The 21,533-nt window shown below is 36.5% G+C and overlaps 1 protein-coding gene across 1 annotated transcript; it reads left to right on the forward strand.

Moving 5' to 3' along the window:
• Positions 1-352: 352 nt before the first annotated feature.
• Positions 353-21,179, forward strand: LOC109095266 (anosmin-1-like). The gene is made up of 14 exons (XM_042716428.1): positions 353-637; positions 4,471-4,518; positions 11,460-11,522; positions 12,577-12,799; positions 13,249-13,433; positions 13,831-13,960; positions 14,149-14,345; positions 15,450-15,588; positions 15,746-15,853; positions 17,215-17,303; positions 17,765-17,936; positions 18,752-18,972; positions 19,729-19,873; positions 20,190-21,179. Exons 1-14 carry the CDS (start codon positions 458-460, stop codon positions 20,237-20,239), a joined length of 1,950 nt encoding a protein of 649 aa, XP_042572362.1. The 5' UTR covers positions 353-457; the 3' UTR covers positions 20,240-21,179.
• The last annotated feature ends 354 nt before the right edge of the window (positions 21,180-21,533 follow it).

Below are 21,533 nucleotides of genomic sequence, written 5' to 3' on the forward strand. Positions count from 1 at the left end.
TGTCCCCAAAAGATGGCAGCAATGCCAAATGTCGAATTAATTATTACTTTAAGATAGAGAAATCCACATTTGAATGGATGAATGAAAGAATAAGTTTCATTATCTATGTTTTTTTTTTTTTTAAGGTATACTATTTTGCTACCCCCAACATCTGTAATAGTTAAATGTCACATCCAAACAGTTGTGCTGTGTTCAGCCATGAAGTGAGCAATCCACAGAGAGCATCGAGCTGTGTACAGTATCTTCTCCACTGAACAGCTGCTGTGTGTTGTCGGTGCACCTGATCCCGCGCGTCTCACGGGCGCATTCTTTGGCCAATAGCAGCGCGCGTCTCTGCGCAGGCCCCGCCCACACGCGCTCATTGAACTTTCATTATTTGCATCAAGCGCCCCCGCATCCACTTTTACTTTCACGCTCTTCGGCAGACGGTTCAACAGAGCACTTTGTGTTGGTCAAGATGCGCGACGCGCTTGCCGGTTTGTGTATTGGGATTATACTGTTATTAAACAGCGGGTTTGTGGTTATGAGGAGACAGGACTCGTCTTCAGCTCTCGGCAGTATTTTCCGTACGAGGTGCGCCGCCAGGTGCCTGAGCCTTCACAGCACGCGCATCGCTCTCTCTCCAAGACATTTCCAGGTAAGGAAGAAAAAAAGTTGAAAAAAAGTGAATGCTGTTGAGTGCTGTGCTCATATAGCCTATGTACCGAGTAAGACAATCAGATATAAATAAATAAATGCCTTCCACTGCCTCATTTATTACTAATAATCCACTTATATATATTTTTTTCCACAACAGATACAGATTATGTTTCGCTTTAAATGACCGAAAATACTGTTTTAATTGATAATACTATGAATGAATAATAATTGATTGCACTGATCTGTCATTGATATTAGTGATGTTATTGTTTTACTTCTGTTTTTGACACAATAACCAAACCAACTGTATTATTATTATACTAAATTGCATTGTAATTGTATTGTAATACAACATTTATTAAAAGCATAATATGCATTATTATTATTATTATTATTATTATTATTATTATTATTATGCAATGTGTATTTTGCATATTAAATGCAAAAACTGTCTAAATTCATGGTCTTAAAATGGTCAGGAGGAAGAGCTAAGATTGAATGGTTGTAAAAGTATAGAAATTATACAAATAATAGATTAAATAAATTACTTATTTAAGCTGCTTACTCATATATATATATATATATATATATATATATATATATATATATATATACACACACACACACACACACACATCACATATATACACACACACAAACAAAAAAACATACAAACACAGGGTGAGTTTATATGTAAAAAAAAAACAGTTGATCTAATATTACTGATAATTAATGATAAAAAGACTATTCAGTGGCGTGTTATCTCATGATGGTCCATTTTCTCTTGGAGATAAAGAAATCTGTGTGTAAATGGACTATCATTCTACACCTCAGATCAACTGAAGCTGCTTTCTTTAGTTAAATGACAATTATTTGTAGAGTTATACCCTTAGTGAACACAAGCAAACTCACTCACCAGCTCATCCATTTGAATTCCTAAGCGTCCACCCAGAGGAGTTCTGTCTATAAACAAACAGATGCGCAGGATTGGAAAACTGGAGGCACAACTGTACAAATCTCTGCCAGCCCCAGTCTCAACATTGTGGTTGGGGTTTTCATTAGAAGTTTAAAGTTACTTGCTTCTCTGTTTATGTTGGTTATGACAGACCGTGGGAGGGTTTGGATGGGAGTGTAGAAGAGGAGTGTGTTTTAGAGGCTTCCTCTGTGTGTATGTGTGTGCGCATGCCTTATATGTTTATGTGTGTGCACATAGACATGTGGAGGGGGATCTTTGTGCGTGTGTCTGCACTTTTTGTCTGCTGTCAACAAACTCCCTTGTTACTGTGATTATATTCATCCTCATGTCCTTCCTGATCTTTATCATGAGCACCGACATCCGACCCAGAAATAGACTAGCTAGATATTCAAATTCCTTTACAAGTCTTTTGTTTAATATTAAAAAAAGCTGACTGAGTGAGTGTCAACATTATTCAGTATTCCCTTTATTATTGTTCCATGCATAGGATAATATGTTTCAGAATAATAACTTCAAGGTGTTTTTGACATACTAAACCTTTAAACATTGACTAAACCAATGTCTGTAATTACCCGGACCTTTAAAAGACATCCAATAAAATTTTCTCCAGATCTATATATCCGTTCAAATGAAATCTCCTATCTTCAAATGCCCTGTCAAGGTCTTGTTGTTATCTGAACCAGACATCAGCACAAAAGGAAGCTATGCACATCATTCTCTCTTATCAAATGCTTTATTCTACAGCAAGCTGTCCATCTGGAGATGCTATCAAATTAGACACTGGTCTAGAAGCTCCTCATTGTCTTCACTGATTCCACAATGCGTTCAAAGCGTTCCAGAGCTCAAACAGCAGCTAGTGTTCCTGAACAGCTGCCTTCATTCTGCTGTCCGAGCAGGGACTCAACCAGAATGAATGCTTTTCATATCTGCTGATCATTGTCTTTGTGTCCACATCCCTAAAGCCCACTTACGCTGTCTCCCGAGGGGGGAAGCCATTTTGGCAATTATCCCCCTTCCTCTAGTATCGAATGGAGACTGGGGTCATGGGTTAATTTGAATGGGCTGAGCTGAATGTCAAGTTGTGCTGTAACATTGAGCTATGAGGAGCTATCACTGATGATTAATGATTACAGGAAATTAGAGAGTATTTGATGTGGTTCGGAGAACGTCTGATCTGTCAGCGTTATGCAGACAGTTACGTGGAAATACACAAATCTCTCAACTGTCTCAATATCCTGTTTGACTGCCATTGTTTTGTAATTTGATCTTCAGTCCACGCTTCACTCCATCTTAAACCTTTTTCCCAGGCACCAATAGTTAGTTTTAGAAGTATAGTTTTAGTACTTCATAATATAGAAGAGTGGTGCATAATTATAAAGTAGAGAAATCGGGTCAATGGTGTTACATTCATTTTTCTGTTCCTTTCATTTGTTTAACAATACAATAAAAATGCAATTTGTGCTTACAGTGACTTGAATACACATTTAAGGATGATCATGTCTTTAATTTTTTGTATTAAAATGACAAAGGGTGAAACAACTTTCCTCATTAAGGACATTTTAAAGAAGAAAACCTTATTACCTGCCAAATTAGAGTCATATGGAGTGACCAACAAAGTCTTGTGGCCCAACCAACATGAAGGAAATTAAGAAAAATACTTTTTAAAAGCAATTAATAAGGTCAATATGTCTCCTAAAATATCAGGTAATTGATGTTTTTATGATGGTTAATTCAGGTTGTAAGAGTGTAATGATACAAATGTAATGGTATTTATAAAGTGATATTAACTGATAAAAAATGAAATCCTAATATTTGTTTAAATTATATAAATTGAATTCCTGATATTTTTTTTTTTTTTTTTTATGAGTTCATGTATTCAGTGTTAGGAAAATCTATTATTACTTTTTTATTTGATGGTTACACCACATGATAAATAAATAAATAAACACACACACACACACACACACACACACACACACACACACACACACACACACACACACACACACACACACACACACACACACACACACACACACACACACACACATATACTAAATATGAATGCAGATTTCTAAGAGAAAGAGTTTTATTATCATGTATGCTCTTATACGTCATTGACCCAAAACAGTTATTATATAAGAATATGTTTGTGCAGGTCAGATGTGAGCATATGCATAATGTGCATGTGAACAAACCATGCTTATGCTGCTGACTAATCCACTGATCAGTCCCACCACAGGCCAAAATGGATTTGCATAGCCCTATTCCCCACAGTGGCATAGTCACAAGATCTAGCAGCAATAATATTGTGGTTACTTACTTTAGAGTCCCCACCATGTGCAATAAAATATACAGTGCATTATATAGGTTTTATCCTTTTTTGTTATTGTGCTATATAATACCCATTATTCTGAACCCAGCACGACTTGCCAGGGGCACAATCCTGCGCTCTGCCAATCAAATATGCTGCATATAAGCTAGTGTTATGCAGATAAGCCAAACTCTTTGACAATTCCTGACACGCTACAGAACATTCCGAGATCTGCTATGCAAACAAGTTTGTGATTCCAGGTGCCGATGAGTGATTTCTGCCGTTTCTGTGCTCGGGTGCCCTGGCTAGTCTTCTTCATAAGGGAGGGGACCTGTTCTGGTTTATGAGCAATTTTACATTGTCGTAGTCAGGGCGGTGTTTTCAAATAAGAGTAATGCCTTCATAATAGGAAATTTCCTTTTTAAAGCCTCTCTGCTCAGCAGGGGCACATTAAAATAACACGATTCAAATGAGGCTGTCTGATGTGACTGGTGATTACGGCATTCTGACACGCAATTCCATCTGTCTCTTCTGTCCGCAGAGTAATGGATCCCTTGGATGGTGTCAGAGCCATAAACAGTGTGCAAAGGTAATTTCTGTCAAAATTACACAGCATTTCACAGCAGCTTGACATAAAAGCCAACACAGATCTGTCACTGTAAAACATTGGTATGCCTGCGCACCTCCTGTAATGACATCATACATCATCGTAAAAGCTACTGTATTTGTCAGCTATTGCCTTGGACTATTATATCTGTGCTAGCTGGTTGTCATATACAGAAATGAGATTATGATTCAGTAGCGAAGCTAGAGGTCACGTCTGTAATGAGACTGATACAAATGGAGTTGAAAGGCTATGTGTTTTGATTCGCGTTATATTATACAGCCGGTGTTATTTTCCTTTTTCACTTCAAGGCGAAATGCTAATTTCAGTAAAGAACTCAACCCACTTTTCTTAATGAGGACATTAACATGCTCTAGCAGCCTAGTCATTAAATAACAATAATATGCCGGTAGCACGGGGGGAATAGAGCTGACATGTTGCCAATGCAGATTTTCCACACATTTCACTGTGGTATTATGTAAAGCTCCCTTTGATGTATTGTTGAAGTGGAGGGCCGCTTTCCTTTCAATGCTCTGCACTTGCATTCCTTTACATATCAACCAGCTATTGCAGTCCGAACAATGCCGCACAGAAAACCTTCTTGAATGTACATCTGGACGTTTTAAAAAATTTAGAAACAGTTCATGATTGTGCATGTTACGGTTAAGTGCCTAAGCAGACTTTTCATGGCTTGAGGGGCAGCTTTAAGGATTTGAGATCTTTAATGCATTGATGTATGTGTGCATATGGTTGGAAAGAGTGCAGCACGTTTTTTCATATCACCCTCGGGGTAAGTTCACTGGAACAGCCAGGGTTCTGACCTCTCTTCTACGATCCATGAAAACATTTGGCCAACTGGTTCATGGATTTTTACTGCTTTCTCCAGAGAGTTTCTTCCGTTGGATTCAAACGAGGACAATGCCTTTTAAACTCTTTCTGCTCATTATACAGGATCCACAGTCAGTTAGAAGCCCATATGCTTCATGACAGTGTGCTTTTGAAACCCTTTGTGTCTCAAATAATGTGGTTAGTTTTGTCATTATGAGAAGAGATGTACAAAACTATGCATTTTCTTACTTTGTGGGTTGTCTGAGTGCACAGCCTTTCAGTAGGGTAACTTATATAACTTACACTCATATGTTTTTAGATAATGGTTCTTATTATTATCAATGTTAAAAAACCCATTTAATATTTTATATATATTAATCTGTCAATAGATAAATTTTTTTAATCGTGATTAATCACACCCTTTTTGTGTGATTAATCGTGATTAAACATACACTTATTATGAAATTAAGCAATTTTGTCATTATTTACTATATCCAGCAAAGTAAACCAAAAGATTGAAGGGTGATTCTCACAAAACTGTATTTTCTGTAAGCTTATTCAAGATAAATTTAAATATATTTTCAAAAAGAAAAAAGGACACTTGGGAGACTCCAAAAGGACACCAAAGAACCAAATGATATAAGAAGTTCATATAATTAATACATTTGTGCACACTGACTAAACATAGCAACATACACAAGACAAATCAAAATATTATCCTGAATGTGTGTGGAAAGAACATAAATGTACCAAAATGTGTCTGGGCATGAATACAACATATGATCTGTGTGTCAAGAGCGCTGAAACACGGTGTATCAGACTCACGCATGCTTACGACTCCTGTACGTCACCGCAATCATCTTTACCTTGATTCCAATCCTCAACCATCAAAACTCAAACATCAAAAGAAGCTGGTTTGTTTTATCCAGCAGAGAAGATCTAGTCTGCATATCATACAGTGGTGGGAAGTTTTTGACGTTATGTTCAGTCTGTATTTCACACTGTGCAATGCTTGAGTGAGCTCTCGCGCTCTTTAGAAACAATCACAGAGCTTGTTTTAAAGCAAAACACATTGGAATTAATAATTCACTGAAAACGCAACGCAAGTATCTGTTCTCTCCGCCATCTCTTATGTAATCAGCCTGGTTTTCTTTACATTAGCCCTGTTTTGGACTGATTGCTTGAATGGATTTGCTGGATCACTGGACTGAAAACTTTCCCGGTGTTTAGCGGCTTAAAATGGTCTGATTGCAAACAGAGAAGTGAAATCGGGAAAAAAGGTTTAGAATTGAAATTGTGTTTCAGTAATTTTGCGTTAATTGCGTTAAATTATTTTAAAGTGTTAAGGGTTTTTAATTAATTGCATGCGTTAACATTGACAGCCCTAATATATATATTGATATATATAAATATATATATATATATATATATATATATATATATAAAGTTCAATTCTTTTTTCAATTTCAATTTATTACTCAATCAAATTTTTTGTATTTTTTCTCTCTCTTTTTTTCAAATCTTACCACAAACTTTTGAATAGTAGTGCATCACTATTTCCACAGAATATGAACCAGAACAACTGTTTTCAACATCGATAATAATAAGAAATACTTGTTGGATCATGTGACACTAAAGTCTGGAGTAATGGCTACTGACAATTCACCATTGCATTGCAGGAATAAATTACATTTTAAAATATATTTTAATAGAAAATTGTTTTAAAAAATGGTAGAATATTTAAATTGAGAATATGCAACTTCCTTTTAGACTTTTAATATGCAGAAAGTAAAATAGCATGTTAAAGCACAGCACGCAGCATTTTGTTTCTAATTATAAATGGTTTGCTCTTAGTACACTGAAATGTGTGTCATGTGTGTAATCTCCCATTAAAATATAGCCCATGGGATTCATGGCTTTAATAAAACTAACTTATTTATGAGTCTTTGTGCACGATAGAGTTTTCGATCGATGGTTTCCTCTGGAATTACAGACCTCATTCACTTCCACTGGCTTTTATGCCACATTCAGGTGAATAGGCCTATAAAAGTGTTTAAAATTCACAACAAAGTGTGCACGTCTGATTAAAGAGCTGTATCATATCACTGCATACAGACACAAAGCAGACTGCAGTTTTTGTTTTCCTGACCTTGTTTCCCGCTTCATTCCATAACTAGCATTTGCATTCAGCACTTGTACACAAACAAGCATAAATACTCCTAATAGACTGTTTACAAACTAGGCCTGTACTTCAAAATCCTGCCTCAGACATTAGCTGTTCCTGCTCAGAAGCTAGTTTGTTAACTTTATTCTTGACTAGAACTGACAGTTAATCTACTGGTCTCCTCTCATTAGCTTTTGAATTATAATAACTATACTCAGATAGCACTTGGCCAGCTCTCCACTGAAGTACTCTTAAAAGCGATTAGCATGCTACAGTATAACTACATACAGCAATTCCTCCATTTCAAACGACAAATGTTAAAGTATACAGACGGCCCTCAAATCGAAGATCTGCTCTTGAAAGTTATTATGCTTCCGTAACAAGTGGCCTTTATGCATATGATATTCAAATGCCACCGAAATAATTAGTGTGCCTTGACAATTCTCTAACCCTCCAGTTTAATCGCTGGTTCAAGTATTAATGCTGCAGCATCAATGCAATTGCAAAACCGAGAGTGCAAGCAATTTTCATGACATGGGCAAGATTTCAATTACAGTTGCTCTACATAATTTGCTGAGGCTGGCAAAGTGAGCGTCTCAGTGCTAGTTTAAACAAGGACTGGAACCTTCTTTTGTAACTGCAATTTGGCCGAATGTTTGCCACAGACACGGCTGGGATTCTCGCATTCCATCCTAGCATCAAACACCCAAAGCAAGCATCGTCCAAACTCACTTATAGAGGGCGCCATGTCAGATTTGACCATTTTATTCAAAAGAGACAGGTCTTATTTTTCACTTAATGTTAAAATGTACAAAACTTGGTTTGGTTTGTTCAAGGGCAGTGCATCTTAGCTGAACTGGAACTCACCCAAGGCTTCTCCTCAGCTCAAACTCTATGTCCGCAGCCCCTTAATAACCTTTATTTTGAAGGGAATGCTTGAATTGAGACTGAAATGGGGCAGAAAACTAACTGGCGCTGGGGTACAATTAAAGACACTGGGAGCGAACGCTTTCATGGTGATTACAGGTGCCTCACGGACAAAAGCATAGTGGGTTTGGCACAAGCCAAAGGGTGGCTTTAGAAAGGTGAAAGCGATTTAATCCGGGCATTGCAGGATTGGAATACTTTAAGTGATTTATAGCTAAGATCTGTGTTGTGCCTTTTCCACCAACATGCAATGCATCATAAAGGGCCGCTACACAAAGGGAATGAGCCATTGAGTGCTGTATTTGAGAGACTGATAAATGAGACCAGGGTTGTGAATGTGGCGTTCCTTAGAACAAGCTATTGTTTACAGTGGTTTAGGTTTAAGGGTGAGGGTGAATGAGATTGTAGTTTATAAAGAGGCAAATCAATCTACTTGTCATATGAGGTATGAATAATATCTGATCAATTATAAAGTGTGTGGGTAGGAGGTTATTTTCCTGCATTGACATCAGAATTGCACAAGAAAACACATTACCTGCAGAATATTGAGCGAGGAGATGTTTATCAAAGACTGCATTATATATCACATATGGTGCTGCAGAATCAATGTAATGAATAAGACTCAACAGTTTTTATCTGATAGAAGTATAATAAGTTTAAAAATCATGTTAATAATTTATGTGTGGATCAAATAACATGATAAAGAAAAGGGATAATCATCATCACCATCATCATCATAATCATCTTTGTATTCATGTTTATTTCACGTTAAAAAAATAAATAAATTGTAACACACATTACGATAACACTGAATTAAATGCACACATCCTAAAATGTTATTTAAATACTATATAAAAAATTTCCCTTGACTAACCTTGCTTCGCAATAAAAAGGTCAAACTATTTGATATTTTAAAGAGACCTAATGACCTTTACACACAGTTATGAGGCTCTATGTGTAGTAATTAATTAGTTAATTAATTTTTCTTTATTTATTTCCTGCATGTTGGTTGATCCACATGGCCTTAATTTGGCAGACTTTCAACCCCCCCCCCCCAAAAAAAAAAAAAAAATAACTACTTAATTAGGTTTTCTTCTCAGCAATTTAATTCTTTAAATGAGACAATTTTCTTTATTATTATATTTATTCTTAATTATTATTATATTGGGAAAAATAAATTGATTGTAATTGCAACTTCAATATCAAGTATATAGCAGCTTTACAGGAAACAATACAGTGTCATGATTTGAAATCAGTTTAATTCACTTGTTCTCATTCAATAGTACAGAAAATCTAAATGTTTTACTGAGTATTCATTAATTAAATAAAATAAAAAAAGATTTCATTTCATACTAATTGGCTTGTGTTTTATACTTATTGCAAATGATAAACATGCAGTAAACGTTAGTACTGCATAAGGTCTAGACTGTAAATTAAACGTTAATTATGCAATGCTTGAAATGTCATTGTTTTATTTCATGTGGCATAATGTGGTGTGCATGGTGAATTGATATTTGCACGCATGGGAAACTGAAGCAGGCAAAGCTGAATTCTCTCAGCTGCACAGGCGACTCTGAGACAGCGTTTCGTGTGTTGGAGCACACAAGCTCCAGGCGATCTCAGCAGGGCTCTGGCCGCTCTGAGCTCCATAAAACTGCCTCCTCTGCCGCTTCTAACCGCCCCTGTGCCTCTCCCATTATTCATAGTTTCCGATGACCGCGCCACCCGAGCCCGAGCCGACTTTAAAAGGTGTGCATTTTTACTGCCCTCCCAGATAAATGTGTTTCCCACTCTCATTCTCACTCAGAAACATCGCCCCAGGATAACATCAGTTCCCTCTGACACAAACACACATATATTAACAATTTACACAGGCATGCACACACCTTATCGTTTCCTCCTGATGCTAAATCCCTGGATTAACAAGCATTTTAATGTGAAACTCTCTCTAACTGACGTCTGCAGAATCTTTCCTTCGGAAGGAAGTGTACGTTTTCCCATGGTGGTGGTAAAGGTCCTTTCAAGCTGTTCTGAAAATGTGACCATTGGAGTAAAGATGGCTACTAGATCAGCATAATGTGTAATGTTCACATCTCGTTCCCAGCATGCTCCTGCAGACCAATGTTTAGCCCCAGCAACATAGTGACCGCTGTGTCTCATCGTGGCATGAAATTGGAAATGTGAATTCCCCAGAGGCAGCCACGCTCACTCATGCAGGAAGTGGAGTGTCAATTTTAAGGAAAGGAGAATAGAAGATGAGAGAGGGAGTGAAGGAGGAAGAGAAAAAGCAAGGGAGAGAGGCAGGTGTAGACATCGAAATGAAAGAATTTTGGCACGCGATTTAAATGCTGAATGCAAATGTCAGTGATCGGAAAATGTTCAGGGATCTCTCTGCTGACACTTCCAAGTTGCTGAGAAGGTAATGACAGACTTCAAACACCTACGAATGATGTATGATCAAAAACAACAAAAAATTATATAAGAACCTTTGTGTGAATGATTTGCTGACTGCGAATCACCGTAGCTCTTATATCAGATTTTCACTCCACAATTAGCACGGCCGAAAGATTTCACGATTATGATGTTATTGCGAAATCTATAGTACTTTTGGGAAAATATGCATTATGCTCTTAGTCAAATTCATCTTTAACTCCCATATTGGCAAGCTAACTTTTGTCAGATGTATTTTTTGTTATCTCCTCCAACATAATTTTGTGTGGCAGTTGTAACTAAACATCACATCTATTTTTTTTTTCCTGTTTCGGAGTGTCAACCAATTATAAGTGATGGTTTATTTATGGTATTAGTGTGTAATATTACCATGATTTCAATATTTCATTTATAAAATATCATAATTGTTGTCACAAGCTGTATATTGTGAGACCCCTACACAGAGTAAATGTTTTTGACTTTAACATATTTGACTGTGATTGTATGAAAAAAAGAATAATACCGGAGTCATTCAAAACTGCTTCCTGATACTCAGACCTCTGCTGTCTGTTCACAGTGCCTGGAGCCATGCAAAGACTCCTGGGAGTTGAAAGACGGACCTTGCCGGGATTTATGTGAGGTACAGACCACAGCATTCTTAACAGATCTAGTAGTTTCTGGGATGTGCTCTTAACAAGAAGAAAAAAAAAATCTGATACAAAATGTCTGACCTTGGTGTTCTGGTTTTCCAAATATTAATCCTCCATAGTTTTTCCTGACAGACTTGGCTACCGTTTAAGTGGTCTCCCATTGTTCAACATGATAATGTTTTGCTCTGATCTTCTTTTTAAACAGTCTGAGAATTCCTTTGATCATTTCTCTTAGGTCTTGAATCCTGTTATTGTGGCGTTTCTCTACAATTTCAAACTCTTGGCTTAGTAACATCTAGCTTTTCCTGTTTCTTTGCCCATGAATGCACTGTTGAGGGCAATGGGGACCTAAAACAATGAACATTAGTTCTTTCATTTGTCAGTATTGATCAGGACCTTCATCCATCATTTTAGACTTGTATAAGATTAAGCAACATGAAATCCACTCATTCACAACACATGTAAATCTTGTAATAATCTTGTGTTGAACAAAGTGCCAAAAGCAAGAAAATCCATTCCCAAAGCCAGCTGAAAAACAATACACCTTTCATATAGATTTAAACTGCTTGTGAAAGTCTACATTTTTTATGTAGAACCTATCTTAGACAATATTCTTTTCCCTGAAAAAAATTTCAGTAACATAATTTTCAATAATTACATTTCTAATATAAAATGGGATAGGCTCCAGAATCTCTACATAGAACAAGCTGTTTGGAAAATAAATGAATGGATGAATTATATTATATTATATTATATTATATTATATTATATTATATTATATTATATTATATTATATTATATTATATTATATTATATTATATTATATTATATTATATTTTCCGCAATAATGTAATACAAGTTAAGCACACAGGTTAAATGTAAAAATACATACATGCATTCATATGGTGACTGAATGGGACTCAAAGTGTGCAGAATCCAAAATCCATAGACAAATTAATGTCACATAAGTTAATTGCTAGGTTGTAAGACCCAATGATATACATGTGTTAAAGTTTGGTCCTGTACACTATGACATCTCCTCAGCAAGCATTTCCCAAGCGTCATGGCGAGTGTGTGACGAGCTGTGAGTTCCTGCGATCAGTGATGGTGGTGAAACAGGGAGACTGTCCTGCGCCGGAGAGAGCCAGCGGCTTTGCAGCTGCCTGTGTGGAGGGATGTGAGGAAGACGGAGAGTGTTCAGCCCAGAAGAAATGCTGCCCAAATGGCTGTGGACACACATGCCAGTCCCCTAAGAACCTCTACAGGGGTAAGACCTGCTTCTGAACCTGATGATAGATAGCTCTGTAGTGAATGGGTGCCGTCAGAATGAGAGTCCAAACAGCTGATAAAAACATCACACAAGTAATCCAAAAGGAGTCAAAAATGGAGTCAAAAACTTTCAGAACCACTGATATAACTCTTAACATCTGATGTTTTATTGTTCTTACAAATTAAAAAAGTGTTCTGTTTCAAAATGTAAGAAATATGTTGAAAATAACCATAATCAGATTTTCGGAAAACATGCAGATTGGATTATCATGTGCCATACTGTATATCCTTTGAAGGGTCATAGTAGATTTAAAACAACAAGCATATTTGTTGTGCAAACTAAAGCAAGTATGAATATATTGTTTTTGATAGACTACTGGATGTAATAAAGGCATATCCAGATTGTTCTTTCTCAGGTTGAGATTTGCTGTTCTTCTTTACCATTAGGTGCTCCTATGAAGCCAAGGAAGGAGCTGGTCTTTGAGGAGCTGGAGTCTGGAGTGTTGGAAGTGCACTGGTCCTCCAAGTTCAATGTGTCAGCAGAGCCGGTGCTAAATGTTTTGCAGAGGAGGTGGAACTACGGCATCCACCCCAGTGAGGATGGAGCAACTGAGTGGCAGGTGGTGGCTAGAGTAAGTGTGTGTGTGTGTGTGTTACATGGTCTTTAATAAAGTTCTCTAGGAGGTCCACTACCATACTGCAAGAGATTTGAAAATTTGAAAGTTTATTTTTTCAGTACATTTTTGTGAAAAATTTAAAATAGGCATAAAAAAATACATTGCATAAAATTACAATTAATTTATCACATGTAACTATATATTTAAGATAATAAAAAATGCAAATAATAAAATATTTACCATAACAACATATATAAATACATTAGTATGCCAAACATAAAATGAAATTCTTAACTTCCCTTGGCATCCTTGCACTATTTCAGTATATATTCAGTCATCTTTTTAATTTAATGTCATTCAGTCATTTATATGCTCCCTCCTACACTCATTCATCTGTGTTTCTGTACTGTAGACATCAGAAGAGCGTGTGTGGCTGACGGACATTCGGCCCGGTCGCTGGTACCAGTTCAGAGTGGCAGCGGTCAATGTTCATGGAACCAGAGGATACACCACACCCAGCAGACACTTCAGATCCTCTAAAGGTAAGAACAAGAAACTGTAATCTAATGGCATTCTATTAGGATCTATTTTAGTATAATAAATAACAATAAAAATGTATATAATGCATGTAATTCTTTCTCATGTTATTTAGATTTAATATTATTATCTGAAATGCCTGCACTGTAACCTGTTGCAAATTTTGATTCCCCCTTATTTCACCCTCTTGCAGATCCTGCCCCTCCCCCGGCACCGTCTGAACTTCATGTCAGTGACATGACCTTTGGTGCAGATTTCTCTGTGTCTGTCCGCCTCAGCTGGAGCATGTCTGCAGATTTAGACATCCCTGTTAACCACTACAAACTCTCCTGGAGCTGTTCTGACCATACTGTGCCATCCAAACTCAAGAGGAGACAGACTACAAATGGGGTAATTCATCTGGTCTGCCCACACACTCCCTCTCTGGCCATTCGCTTTTTCTCTCGGCATTTAACGCTTTCATTTTCTCATATATTGGATTGTTCCCAAAACCCCTCAAGGGTTAAGCTTGCCAGCCCCTTCTTTCAGCAAGCCACAACAAATTAGAAATCTTAGTGCAAATAAGTGCAAGATGAACAACTCAATATTCAACCTCTTCAGACAGCAAACTGGGGTGGTACAGCATTGCATCACCTCTCTTGGCAAATGCAAACATTTCTGGGCGCCATTTGATATACAGCCAAAAACAAAGTATATTTTTTGAAGCATGGCTGGTGGTTTGAGGACCAACTTCAACCAGCTCAAACCAGCAGCCATGAGAGCATGTTTGACTTAAAGGTTCTTTGGATTTTTTCACTACAGCGTTCACTGGTGTGGCTTGGGAGCTCTATGGAATCACTGCAAACCTTCCTTTTGTGAACATGTTTTTTAAGCAGATTCTCCCCTGTTGAAAAAAAAAAACAGCATAGCAGCTGGGGGTCAAAGTTGATGTTTTGAAGCAGCAGTGTGTGGCTGGTGGTTTGGGGTGACTGCGAACTTCAACCAGCTCAAACCAGCAGCATTCTGGATTTGCTGTTCCTTTTTCAACAGGGATACTTTCAGATGGCATATTAAAGCTTCTCAAATTATCCAGGCAGAACGAAAAGCGATAAGGGGGTTTCTCTTTTTTCTTGTCAGTATATTTATTTGATTAATATTCCCTTATCTCACGTGCAAATCCAGTCCAAAGATCTCTGGTGACCCAATATTGGCCATTAAACCAGCTGAAGTTGATTCTGGAACTGCTCCAGAAGAGCATGTACTTTACATGCACTTTTTGTGATTAGGGTTCACCAAGGATTAACAAATAAAATATTTTTAGCATGCATAAGGTGCTGTTTTGTATGGCACTCCACCTAAAATGAGATTATTGGGTTGTTAAAAATTCTACATGGATTTACCTTCCATTTCCATTCGCTCTCTCTTTCTTTTGTTTAGGATTTGGATTGCCGTGACTATACTAATCCTTGCCTGTGGGTTTTGTGTGTGTGTGTGTGTGTGTGTGTGCGCTTGCAGGACTCTACCTATGCTGAGCTGGATGACTTGAGAGAGAACAGGAGTTACACTGTGGAGTTGCAGGCGGTTTCATACTGGGGTCACCTCCCAACACAACACCAACAACACCATTCATCATACAAAAAACAAAACAAAGACAATCTACAAAAAAACTAAATAACTGCATTATTGTTTTTTGCTTGATACATAACAGCTCTCATTTGGTTGTTGTGAAATACAGTGAAAACAGCTGTAAATGTTTTCCATTTGTAACGTTATACTTTTTCTCCATATTTGATGTCATACAGATTTGGAACCCACAGAGAGCCCGGTCTTTATAAAACCCCAGTCAGATCTATTAGATGTGGGCACTCCGTTCTATCAAGATGGACAGCTTCAGGTCCGGGTCTACTGGAAAAAGAAAGGTAGTGTATGACATACACAATAGATCACGTCTTTCATCTGTAAATCAGTCCTGTTCCTGTTACTGTCTTCCTTCCTCAAAGCTATGCTATGTAATTATGTAAACATAGTGCTTATTAAAGAGTTAAGAATCAGAAGTATATGTAATGAAATGAAGAACAATAGCTCTTTGTTTGTGATAAGAACAACTCTTGAAATAAGCGTGGAGCTGTTTGTGTGCTAACATGAGCAGATGAGGCATGTCTCAACCTAACTTCGCATGCAGCAAATTACATTTAAACAATTTCGTTCTGTCAATGAGTGATGAGACAATCCCACATTAAACTCACAAATGAAAACTGTCATAGAAACGAAAACATTTTAGTCATACCAAGCCATGTAAAATGGTGCTTGGAATTTTCTCATTGACCTCTGTTTTGAATTTCAATAACTTAAGAGTCACACTGGCCACATGTCAAATCCCTTAATCTCTCTAATGGATGTCCAGCGGATTTATCTCATACTGATCTGTCAGGCACATTATCAAGATTGCTTTGCTTTGCATATTTTGCGTTGTTTTGCATATTTTCCGGATGAATAAAAAGCATGGATCTCTACAGGGCGTATCACTGAGCACTGATTACTTACAGGGTTTGAATAGATCATTACTGATGATTATCAGTGAATATTTAACTGTTCGTTTACTGATACTGAGATTTAAAAAGGTTTAATAATACAATGAAAGGCTTATCCAAGTTTTTAAATATGTTTAAGTGTGTTGAATGGGATAGTTCATACAAAAATGAACATTCTATCATCATTTACCCACACACATTTTTTCACACAAAAACACTCTCTCTCCTCTTTAAAACAAAAAAAAATATATTAAAAAAAAAAAATAACCAAAAAAACTCATAAAACAAAAAAAACCAGTGTGTTTAAATATCACTGATGACTTTAATTGTATTTACAAAAAAAAAAAAAAAAAAATAAAAATAAGTTAACATGGAATAGAAATAAAAAAATCAAGAAATTAAAATATAAATAAAAATACTTTTGGTTGACATGGGAGTGAGTAAATGATGACTAAAAATTAAAAACTTAAGAGGTTTGAATTTAAATATTTTGGTAAATTGCAATTTTAAATTGCTAATATAAAATATCTTAAGTATCAGATAAAATCTGGCCAGCAACAAAATTTCTGCAAGTCCATACATTTGAAATAGTTCCAAACAAGAGCAAAGCATCATTTTGAGTTTCACCAAGCAGCACACAGACTAAAAATCAGTCTGGAACAGCATATGTGAGTGGAGTGGAACAAAAGAAAGTTCCATAATCACATTCAGAATCTGGCACTTCATATTTTGCTGTCTCTCCTTTTCAGATCCCACCGTGAATCGTTACCGTGTGCAGTGGTCTCCGGAATTCTGCAGTCACAATGGATCCAGAACACAGGAGAAGCTCATCACCCAGGTAACCAGTCAGGAATGTGTCTTCTATCCTCCCTACAGGTGCAAGGCCACATTCTGACAGCTCATACATAAGATGAATTTCCAGAGAGAGTGTTCATTGATCATTCATGGTGCATAACTCATTTCATTTGGAGGCACATCCACAGAAAGATTTCTATACTTATTTGCAGAGAAATATGAGAAAATATTTTTAAACATCCATAGGTTAAGATTTTTATCAGTGTAATCATGAGAGATTGTGTTAAAGTCTTCGATGTTGAAAAAGTGGAGAATATCTTTATCAGCATGAAAATAAATCTTTCCTGACATATGCAAAACATGAACTATAGATTTTCCCTTTGTGGCCAACAGCTATGCTGGATGTGCTGATAGGTGATCAGTCATCATATTTCTACTTGAATTCTTCTCAGTGGAGTTGAAATAAGGTCTCACTTTTTGCTCTCTTCTCATGTCACTGAGCAGGAGAATTTCGCCAGCCTTCCTGGACTTCAGTTCTCTTGCAAGTATCAGGTGATCATCCAGCCCGTAGGATCAAAGGGTAAAGCCCAGGCAGAAAGCACAACCTTCTACACCCCATCCTGTGCTACCATCCAGAGCAAGAGTCCCAAACCCATCCCTTGCTCCACAGTCTCAGGTAATTCTGAGATTTCATATTGCTGCAATTCTTTAACATAATTTACAAAACTACTTTGTTTATGAGGTTTGTTGGATCAAATGTGTGGGTCAATGACACGAAAGAATGCCTAGTTAAGAAACAGAAAAATCTTTTACAGATTAGTTTGTCAAATTTCTTTATCTTCTTGTAAATGTACTCTTTGTAATCATGTAGGATTTATTGTTTAAAAACACACACACACACACATTACATATTTCACATTTCCTTATACCTTACACACACACACACACACCACACACACACACACACACACACACACCACACACATTAATTATTACACACACACACTTAACATATTAACACAACACCATACACCTAAAATATTAGAGTACACAAAAAATTTTTAATCATTAATTATTGTTTCTGCACACTTAAATTCTCACTCAAATTTTGTAAAAAAATCACAAAAAAAAAAAAAAAACAACAACCTAGAAATAATTTCTTATTAAAATAGATTATGCCAATCTTCGCAAGAAATTTCTTCTCAAGAAATTAACTAAAATTATATTAATCTATACCCAAAAAAATCAAAATTATTTTGGTATTTTGTCATCAGGGCAGTTGTGTCATTGTAACATATTTGACTCTATGCCCAGAAATCTTAAAATTATTTTGGTATTAAAAAAAAAAAAAAAAAAAAAAAAAAAAAAAAAAAATAGCAGCACTATCTTTTTTTTTTTTTTTTTTTTGGGTGTTATGCATTTAAGCGCTACATCTATTACTGGTATATGGTTTCATGTGTCTTATATGATACTTTATGTTCTCTCAATCAGCAGTGGTTCCTCCAAAGGTCCTGGTCAAGGCAGAGAACCTGACAGCAGCGTTCTCCGTCTACATGGGGAATGTGACAGGCCTGTTCTCATGGGTGGTGGTCATGCCTCAACCACCACAGCAGGTCACAGGATATCAGGTCACATGGGCAGAGGTCATCACAGAGAGCCGCAGAAATAATCTGCCCAACAGCCTCATATCCCAGTCTCAAATCCTGCCTCCAGTAAGTCACATTCATAATGATTGCTGGTCACAAGCATACAGTATGTTGTGTTATGCACATTGTTCACCAGCATGTGATATATTTTCGTTTTGGGCATTAGTGTGCTGGTGCAGCAGTTCAGACCACCAAACCAACATACTATAGAATTCATACAGTTCTGAGTTGAATTCATACCTCAGTTCATGCTGTTCTATTCTGGTTTCCATATATTATTTTAGAAACTAAGCCATAAATGTATTCCATTCATTGAGTTCTTCTACAATGTAGACTACTATTCAAAAGTTTGTTATTATTAGTAAATATATGAATTCTTTTATTCAGTAAGGTTGCATGAATTGATCAAAAGTGACAATAAAGACAATTATAATATCACAAAAGATTTTTTGGACTTCCTATACATCAAAGAATCCTGAAAATATCAGGTTCTATACAAATATGAAGCATCACAACATTTTATTGTATAATAAATGTTTCTTGAGCAGCAAATCAGCATATTTAAGTGATGTCTGAAGGATCGTATTGTAAAATATATTCAACTGGAAAATAGTTATTTTGAATTGTAATAATATTTCACAATTTTTTACTGTATTTTTGATCAAATAAATACAGCTTTGGTGAGCATAAGTGAGCATTTAAAAAAATCTTTCATCTTTCAACCACAAAATAATATTTTAAACAATAGTGTATTTGTATTTTAATTTTTTTTCAGACTCAAATTTTAATATACTAAAATATCTTCTCTTTCTTTGCAAACAGGAGCATAATATCTTGGTAGTTTCTGGTCTTCAGTTGGCATCTCTCTACAGACTTGAGGTGCAGGTGATCACTGCAGCGGGACAAGGCCCAGCAACCTCCAGAACCTTCCAGACACCAGCTCACAGCAAGCCAGTCCTGCACTACAGTAAGTACTTAAACTTACAAGATGGCATACCTCACAGCACATACTATTTTGGCATCATCACTCTTACTTTTTTTTTTTACACAATTTACACTGACCTCTCCAGTGCAAAGAACTGCAGCCCAGTACTTAAATCTTAATAAGGGAGAGCTGAAAAGTCATTCTTGTTTGTCGGAAGGAAAAGGTCAGGGGTTGTATGAGAGGTCAAATGTCATGTGCAAGTGGCCCCAGCTCTTGATGTGCAGGTCAACCAATAAATCATGTAATTGAGATAAATTGCTTTTCCTCTCTTGACTCTAGTGTATATTTAACTTTGCAGAACCCAGGATTAAGAAACACCATCTAAGGTCAGTGATAGAACGGCACTGAAGACCAGACTGCAATGAATCATCTTGGACCAGAACTGACTCCTCAGGAACACAGAGAACCAGACGAACCAAAGAACAGTTAATTGTGAATCGCGTTTCAGCCTGAGCCAGTCAGCTGCCTCATAACTCAACATGGGGACCTGCTGTAATCTGAAGATCAAATTTTGATTGACGTTATGATATTTAAAGCCCCAGTAATTTCCTGTGGGGGATCAGCTTCCACACACTAATTAGAATTGAGTATACTACAAAGACTAGGGCATCAAAGGCAAAAGCCATAGGATAAAAACAAAACAAGTGCAAATACAAATACAAAAAAAGGATTTGAAACTATAACTTTGTGGTTATTTGCCTAAAAGACATGCTTTGATTTGCGCCCTCCCTAAAAAAATGGTTACCCACACCCTAAGCGCTGCAAATGGAGCCTCTTTAATCCAATATTGCATGTGATGACTAATTTGGTTTGACTTGTAAATAAGCCTGTCTGACTCAATACAACTGTTTGTGGTTTTGCATGTGTTCGTTAAGCATGGAAATTTACTGTTTGTATCCCCTTTGTGTCAATAGCAACAAATGAGGAATCAATGCAAAAATATTGCAGCTCTTTAAAAAGAAAATGTCATTCAAGTTTATGAGGGTTTTGTGTGGTGTGTGTTCAGTATGCTGTAGATATATTTGTTTGCAGTCATGTAATTCCTGTATATACTGTATGTTTTTTTATTTATTTATGTATGCAATTCAAATGTGTTATGTGGATTTGTAACTGTGTGAGTGCATGAATGTGTGTGTATGTGTGTGTGCGTGTTCCCCCGGCATCATTCACAAACTGACAAAACCTTGCAAGGAGATTTTGTATAAATATATTTGTAAATTCCCATAGATAATGAATATTAATGTACATATTTTATATGAATAAAGCTGTTAAACCTTGTTTCCCTTTACCAAGCTGGTTGTGTGTTTTGTAATTACAAAGCTGAAAATAATGAAATGGGAGCGAACTGTTTGTTATCTAAATTTATCACGCCACCTAAGCAATATTCACTCAAATCATGTATATTTAAAACGCACAAAGAAAATCTCTATAAATATATATACGTACATGCTACCAGAGTGAATGATTGAACTGTGCGACACAAAGCAATATTCAATTGTATATATGTGAAATAAACAAAATCTATACAAATAAATGCCACCAGTATTCATTTTACTACTAAAGCACAATTTCATACAAAGCAATCAAGACTAGGAACTTTTCCAGTCCTTGACAACAATAACATACAGTATACATATATAAT

The sequence above is a fragment of the Cyprinus carpio genome, chromosome B1, assembly GCF_018340385.1.
Source record: "Cyprinus carpio isolate SPL01 chromosome B1, ASM1834038v1, whole genome shotgun sequence".
NCBI classification, from domain to species: Eukaryota; Metazoa; Chordata; class Actinopteri; order Cypriniformes; family Cyprinidae; genus Cyprinus; species Cyprinus carpio.

Excerpts from the sequence above, each read along its gene's own strand:
- LOC109095266 (XM_042716428.1), top strand. The coding sequence starts at position 458 with ATGCGCGACGCGCTTGCCGGTTTGTGTATTGGGATTATACTGTTATTA. Across the intron at positions 638-4,470 it reads TCTCTCCAAGACATTTCCAG|AGTAATGGATCCCTTGGATG; the intron begins GTAAGGAAGAAA and ends TTCTGTCCGCAG. Across the intron at positions 15,854-17,214 it reads GGTCTACTGGAAAAAGAAAG|ATCCCACCGTGAATCGTTAC; the intron begins GTAGTGTATGAC and ends TCTCCTTTTCAG.